Source organism: Gossypium arboreum, chromosome 12 (assembly GCF_025698485.1).
Source record: "Gossypium arboreum isolate Shixiya-1 chromosome 12, ASM2569848v2, whole genome shotgun sequence".
In the NCBI taxonomy this organism is placed as follows: Eukaryota; Viridiplantae; Streptophyta; class Magnoliopsida; order Malvales; family Malvaceae; genus Gossypium; species Gossypium arboreum.
Genome location: NC_069081.1, coordinates 86079919 through 86087939, shown reverse-complemented (window position 1 = coordinate 86087939; position 8021 = coordinate 86079919). Strand labels below are relative to the sequence as shown.

The following is an 8021-nucleotide window of genomic DNA, read 5'->3' as shown; positions in this document are numbered from 1 at the left end:
AAACAATTTAAAAAATATTAAATTAAGTTAGTTTTTTTTGACTGGGTCGATTTGAAAATTCAAAAATCGATAATTGATTGAAATAATCGAACCTTTAATAGAAATGTAATGAACCGAAAGTTACGGTATCGGAAATTGAGTCTTGAGTACTGTTTCCGTGAAATTTATTCATGAATATTTATTAGAAATATTTATGAATTATAGTTGAATGGTTATTTAGTGTTTAATTAAGTGAAGTAGCTTGAATTTAGTTTAAAGGGCTAAATTGCATAAGGAATAAAAGTTTAATTATAGATTAAAGAAGTAAAAGGGACTAATCTAGTAATTAGACCCTAAGTGCCATGTGTGTGTTAATATTGAATAACGTGTGTAATAGTTGGTATATATGTGTAATAGCTATAAGATATTTTATGTTATAGCTATTACACATGTTAGTTTTATATTTATTATAGGTTAATAATAGTATAATAAATAAAATTGATAAAATAGAAAAAGAAGATAGAAAGACTAACAGAGAGCAAACGTGAAAGAAAGAAGAAGGAAAGAAAGAAATAAAAAAGGGAAATTTAAGGATTAAGGCCCTAAAGTTTGATTGGTAAGTTGTTTTAGCTTATTTTCTTATGATTTTTATGTTTATGGATGCCTAATTCAAAGTTCTACATGTATGAGGTTAAAATGAAGAAAAATAGAGAATTTTTAGATATTGATTTAGTTGAATAAATTGAGCTTTTATGGGTTAAATTGATAGAAATTGAAGTTAGAAGTTATTAGTTAAAGGAATTTCTAAGTTAGGTTTAAATAGGGACTAAGTTGAATAGAGCTCAAAATTTATGTTTTATAATGAATTTTATGAGTTAGAAATTGTTAATGAGTTGATTAAAAGAGAATATGAAGCTTAAGTTAAAGAAAAAAAAAGATTAGTAATGGAAAAAGGACGAAATTGGAATTTTTGTAAAAGTTTGGTAGAAAGTGAAAATGTGTTTTATGAATTAATATATTGATGATTTTTAATTGTATGATTGTTAGTAGCAAACGTAGCACCGGATACGTCATCAAAGAAGGGAAAAGAGAAAGTGAACGAAGATATCGATTAAATTCGATAAATAGTGGTTTGTATTTCTATAAACCGAGCTTAATCGTTATTGCTATATTTGATATTTATATTGTATGAAAATGTGAATGAGGTAAGTATTTTTACCATATTGAAATGAATGTGATTTTGAATACCCTATTAACAGTGTCGGGCTAGTCGGATGTAGTTGACATGTCATAAGAATTAGAAGTATTGGGATATTCCGACATTGAGTCGATGAGACACTATGTATAGACTACTGTTAAAGTTTCGGATTTGTTCCGATGAAGTTCTTTGTGTACTATAATGTTAAAGTTCTGGATTTATTCCGATGAAGCACTATGTGCTTATCCCGGAGTGTGGGTTGGATCCGTGTATCCGTCAGTGTCCGAGTTATGTTAATAAGGGTAAATAAAGTAAAGGTTATTAAAGTAACTGATTGATATTGAATAATAGCAATAATGTGTTTGAATTACCATGTTTTAAAGTTGATTAAGCTATTGTTTATAGAAATACCATCGAGAGTATTCTCACAGACGGTTTGTTTCGTCATGCGCAGCTAGGTACAAAAGTATAAGGACTCAAGATACAAGCCGATCCCCAAACTCAAATTGGTGAAGTTTCTATCTTTTGGAAAATGGCATTGTACCTAGGATGTCTTTTGGTCATTTTGAAAGTATCTAAGTTGTTAAGTGATATTTTGGTATGTTTTGTAAATGTTACCAAAACCTTAAGTATGGTATGTTTTGATATGTTAGTGAAGAGTAATAAGAGGAAGTGTTGGTAAATATTGTAGAGAGAAGAAATGAAGATGTTATAAACTTAGTTATCAACATTTTATACTAAAACAGATTTGGACAGTAGCGGTAGTCCAACTTTGAAAATATACCAAAAATAGTATAAAGTGAATTAGATAATGAATAAAATTTTTAATTGAAGCTTAATGAATCTATTTTTATATGGAAGAAATAAAATAGGTAAAAGAGTTGTATTTTATGAGATATTTACGTTTTGGTGAAACAGGGTTAGAATAATTTCTGGATTCCCTATTCTGACTTTAGAAATTCACCATAAATTGTGTATTAAGAATTAGGACTCAAACTTTATTTTTATGGATTCCTTATTGAGTCTATTTTTAATTGAAACAAATGGCATAGTCATTGGATTTCTGTATAGGAAGAAATTTGATTCGTAAGTGCACAAGGGTCAGAGTAGCCAAACCCTGAAACAGGGGAGACTTTTTCTAATAAACTGTACTAATTGGCCTGACCAAAAATTCTAGAAAACAATTAGTAAGTAGATATATGAGTCTAGTTTCAGGGAAAATTTACAGAATTAGATTTCGAGTTTCGTAACTCGAGATATGATTTTTTTAGCGACCGTGACGCAGATAAATAGTTTACTACGAAAACTGTTTAAGTGCCAAGATAAGTTTTGTAATGTCTCCTGCTCGACTCCGGCGACGGTCTCGGGTAGGGGGATGTTACAAGAAAAACCAACCAAACTAAAATAGATTAAATTGGTTAGATTGATTTAGTCGATTTTAACCTAAAATTGCTCCCTTCTACATATAACATCAATTTTAATAACCCAATAACTTAAATAAGAATTTTTGAATAATTCAATTACTATTTTGAAAATTTTAAAACTAAGTGAAATATAATGTTGGTATAATTTACCCAAAACAAAGTAATTCTCATTATTTTTGGCCGGCTTCCACCACCAACCTCCCAAATGGGGGCCCTCAAGAAAACCAATACCCTTTCTCAGCTAAGTTCATTCTATAAAATTCTCATTAAAACCTCACATTTCTTTTCAATCCTCTCTTCTGTAAAACCCAAAATGGCTACTTCATCATCGTCATCCTCATCTTCTATTGCAATTTCCCCAAGAAAGCTTCGATCCGATCTCTATTCTTATTCCTATAAGAACGATGGGAATAACCCATTGGTGATCACTGTTCTTGCTTCTCTTATTGAGAGAACAATGGTTAGGAACGAAAGGATTGATGCCAAGAACCGTGGACGACAGACATTGAGACAAAGAGATTTTAGGAGCAAAGTTTTCGATTGCCATGAAGCACCGGACATGACGGTTCAATGCTACCTAGAGAGAATTTTCCGATATACCAAGGCTGGACCGTCGGTTTATGTTGTGGCATATGTATATATCGATCGGTTTTGTGAGGCAAATCCTGGGTTTCGGATTACTGCTCGGAATGTGCATAGGCTTCTCATTACGACCATGATGGTGGCTTCTAAGTATGTTGAAGACATGTGAGTATTGCTTCCCTCACTCTCTTTACTGATGCGGTTAAAATATGGATCAACTCCATGTAGTTTTTTATATTTTAACTTTAGTACCTACACTTTCATTTCTAGGAATTTAGCCTCTACTTTTTTTTTTTTTAAATTTCAAAATTCATTTCTAGTTGTTAACCATCTAACACCGTTCAAATTCTTTTATTAAGTTCACTAGTGTGATATATTGAAATAAAAATAATACTCAATTAATAGTCATATAAAAAAAAAGAAAAATTGTAACAAATCAGAATTTAACAATTGCATTTTATATCTGTAAAGTAGAAGGGGTAGTGGACTAAAATGCAAATGTATAAAAAATATAGAGAAAAGTCCCTCTACTTAACAAATGAAAATTGAAATATTAGTCTAATTAATTAACACAGGTTGTTAAATCATTGACCTAAAAAGTTAGTAATTCGACAATTTATCTAAAAGTGATTAGCAAAAATCAACAGATCAACAAACCATATATAACAACAATTAAACTAGCTTCTCAATTTTTGAAAAATACAAATACCAAATTTTGATAAATTAAAGTAGAGAGGTTAATTGCTTAATTTTTATAAAGTAGTAAGATGAAAATTTCAATAAAACCAAGTTTAATGGCCTTAGTTGAACATTTTTTTGAGGAAGAATATAATGGGGTTGAGTGTTTTTTTGTTGAGCAGGAATTATAGGAATTCATACTTTGCACGAGTGGGTGGATTGACAACAAAAGAATTAAACAAATTGGAGGTTGAATTATTGTTTTTGATGGGTTTCAAGTTGCATGTAAATGTGAGTGTGTTTGAGAGTTATTGTAGTCACTTGGAGAGGGAAGTGAGCATTGGAGGAGGATACCACATTGAAAGGACTATAAGATGTGCTGAGGAAATCAAATCAAGACAAAGTGAAGCCCAAAGGATATACAATCATATTGCTCGCATTTTGTTATAATCTACATCTTTAAACCATTTGCAATTAGTTGTTTCTATTTATTTTTTATGTACATAGATGTATAAATATGTCATGGTTTGTAGTGGGGGTTCACACCATAAAAAGTGTGGAGATCTCATTGTAATAGGTGCCGTTCATATCAGGAATGCGTGAAGAGGGTTTTCTATAAACAAATCCAAGCTTGGAGCAAGTCCAATTTTATGATGATTTTTGTGTTGGGCTTGATTGTAGGTCTAATTTAAAACGTGAATTGGATTTGAGTGAGTTGAATATGATTGTTCTGGGATTGATGAACCTAGAGAGTTGAAATCATTTAATGAGAGTGGAATTGACGTGACAATTTTTTTAGTGACATTTTGATATCACATGTGCTTTCATGGCGTCGCATTGGAAGTGTCAGTGTAAGGCCAATACAAAGGAGTGATGTATAACTATAGTGTATGTTGTGCTGTGGTTTTCAACAAATGCAATACTAGTATTGCTATTTTTTTTACTACAGTAGTTCCAATAGATTCAATTATTTTTAAAGGTTCATTTTTAGAGTTCTTAATGCAATTTCACCATTATCATTCTTTGTAATTTTACCATTTGTAAAGGGATTATAAAGGGAATTTTCCATTGGGGAGGCTTCTACCTACCCATTAGTGTTGCCCGGCAATTATTACAAGTACTAAATTGATTAACTTAACGGTTAACTCATTCAAACTAATTAATTAACCAACCATCGTGAATTTGAAATTCATACATTTACATAAAATGGGACTTGAACTTAGGACCTTGGATACATACCTTTAGAATATGCATAGGTCTAATTATGATTTTTGCTCATCTACTATATTGAAATTTAGAATTTGATCTTTCTACTTTAATTTAGTATAATTTGGTCCATTTACTTATGTAATGTTATTAGTAGATCCAAATTGATAATACCATTAATTTTTCTATTAAAATGATGATAGATTGTTTTAGATTATCTTAAGCATTTAAGTGATATGTAAATTTATTATGGTTTTTTAGATTATCTTAAGCATTTAAGTGATATGTAAATTTATTATGGTTTTTAAGTGATATGTAAATTTATTATGGTTTTACTGAATTTACGTACTAAATTGAATAATTTAACAATTAACTCATTCAAATTGACTAAAACCATAATTAAACCTGTTAGAATTAAGTGACCCAAATTCTTATTTAAATAAAATACGATGGAAAATAAAATAAAAATAAAATCCATATAGAACTAGACTTCTTTTATTTTATTTTAGAATAAGGTTTTTAAACCTTATTAAACTCCATCTATTTTATATTGATTAGGATAAGGTGTTTCAATCCTACTAGAATATGGCTTTACAAGCCTATAAATAGATATAGTCTATTCCTCTTGTATTGATTCAAATTTTTCGACATAGTGAATTTTCTTCTCCTCTGTCCGTGGTTTTTCCCCGAAAGGGTTTCCACGTAAAATTTGTGTGTTCTTTATTTTATTTATTTTATTTTATTTTATTTTTTCACAAATTGGTATCAGAGCTTAGGGTTATTCATCTCAATCACGGTAATGGCGTCTTTGAAGTATGAAATTCATTGTTGGATCGCAACACCGATTTGCGTTGTGGCAAATTAAGATGCAAGCGTTCTTGCAGATGGATCTGGAGGATGCCCTGCTAGGATAGATAAGATGCCTTCGACATTAACAGATGAAGAGAAGAAGCGTAAGGATCGAAAGGCATTAACACAATTACATCTCGCATTTGTCCAACGAAATTTTGCAGGATGTGATGAAATGAAAACGCCATTGCATTATGGAAGAGGCTAGAACAAATATGTATGTCGAAAACTTTAACAAGCAAGTTGCATATGAAGCAGCGTCTTTATGCTCATCGTTTGGAGGAAGGTGCGTCTGTACACGAATACTTAACAGTGTTTAAAGAAATTCTCTCAAACTTGGAGGCATGGAGGTTCAGTATGATAAGGAAGATCTAGGGTTGATTCTACTTTGTTCGTTGCCCCCGTCTTATTCAACCTTTAGAGACACGATTTTATATAGCCGCGAGTCTCTCACAGTTGATGAGGTTTATGATTCTTTAACCTTGTATGATAAGATGAAGCATCTTGTGGTTAAACCCGACTCTCAGGGAGAGGGTCTCATTGTTCGTGGGAGACAAGATCGGAATGCTGATGATGATCGTGGTAGGACACAGGAACGGAATCCTCGTGGTAAATCTAAGGGTAGATCGAAGTCTTCAAACAGAGGTAAAACTTGCAACTTCTGCAAGAAGAAAGGGCACATTAAATCTGAGTGCTATAAGCTACAAAATAAGATTAAAAGGAAGGCTGCGAATCAAAAAGGAAAACAACCAGAAAATTCCGGTGAAGCTGATGTTGTAGAAGACTACAGCGATGGTGAACTTCTAGTCGCTTCTGCCAATGATTCTAAAGTAAGCGAGGAGTGGATACTTGATTCAGGCTGCACCTTCCACATGAGTCCCAATCGGAATTGGTTTACAACTTATGAAATAGTATCTGAAGGTGTTGTTTTGATGGGAAATAATGCTTCATGTAAAATCGCAGTGTTGGAACAATTAAAGTTAAGATGTTTGATGGAGTTGTCGAACACTTAGTGACGTGCGGCATGTTCCGAATTGAAAAGAAATTTAATGTCGTTGAGTACTCTTGATTCAAAAGGGCAGATACACTGAAAGTGGAGTTTTAAAGATTTCAAAGGGTCCTTGTTGTGATGAAAGGGCGAGAAAAATTGCCAAGTTATATGTTTTGCGTGGTTCTATCACATCGGTGATGCAGCTGTCACTTCCTCTTCCTTGTCAGATGGTGATATTACTAAACTTTGGCATATGCGCCTAGGGCATATGAGTGAGAATGGCATGGCCGAATTAAGCAAAAGAGGACTTCTTGATGGGTAAAGAATTTGCAAACTAAATTTCTGTGAGCACTGTGTTTTTGGGAAGCAAAAGAGAGTTCGATTCACTAGAGGAATCCATAACACGAAGGAAACATTGGAGTATATTCATTCTGATCTGTGGGGGCCATCCAGAGTGCCTTCGAGAGGTGGAGCTAATTATATGCTAACCTTTATTGATGATTTTTCCAGAAAAGTTTGGGCGTTCTTCCTGAAGCAGAAAAGCGATGTGTTTTCTGCATTTAAGTCTTGGAAAATTATGATTGAAAAACAGATGGGAAAACAGATAAAATACCTCCGTACAGATAATGGCTTAGAGTTCTGTTCTGATGAGTTTAATAGATTGTGCAAGTCAGAAGGGATCATGAGACACTTGACAGTTCGTCATACTCCACAGCAAAACGGCGTTGCAGAACGAATGAACAGAACGATCATGAAGAAGGTTCGATGTATGTTGTCAAATGCCAACTTACCAAAGTCATTTTGGGCAGAAGCAGCCTCTACTGCATGTTTTTTGATCAACCGATCTCCATCCGTTGCCATTGAGAAAAAGACTCCACAAGAGGTATGGTCCGGTAATCCTGCTAATTATTCTGATTTAAAGATTTTTGGGTGTCCTGCGTATGCTCATGTTGATAATGGAAAATTGGAACCGAGATCCATTAAATGCGTTTTTGTTGGTTATAAAGCTGGTGTAAAAGGCTATAAGTTATGGTGTCCTGAAAATAGAAAAGTTGTGATTAGCAGAGATGTTGTTTTTGATGAAACGCTATGCTACCTAACTTATCTTTTAAAG

At 32.7% G+C, this 8021-nt stretch overlaps 1 protein-coding gene across 1 annotated transcript; it reads left to right on the top strand.

Annotated features, from left to right (window-relative positions):
* The first annotated feature begins 2755 nt into the window (after positions 1-2755).
* LOC108452626 (cyclin-U2-1-like) lies at positions 2756-4845 on the top strand. The gene is made up of 2 exons (XM_017750427.2): positions 2756-3348; positions 4044-4845. Exons 1-2 carry the CDS (start codon positions 2807-2809, stop codon positions 4309-4311), a joined length of 810 nt encoding a protein of 269 aa, XP_017605916.2. The 5' UTR covers positions 2756-2806; the 3' UTR covers positions 4312-4845.
* Positions 4846-8021: the final 3176 nt, after the last annotated feature.

What these genes read in the sequence shown, in the direction of transcription:
- LOC108452626 (XM_017750427.2), top strand. Translation starts at nt 2,807, where the DNA reads ATGGGGGCCCTCAAGAAAACCAATACCCTTTCTCAGCTAAGTTCATTC. An exon ending in TCTAAGTATGTTGAAGACAT is followed by an intron (nt 3,349 to 4,043) that starts GTGAGTATTGCT and finishes TTTGTTGAGCAG; the next exon opens with GAATTATAGGAATTCATACT.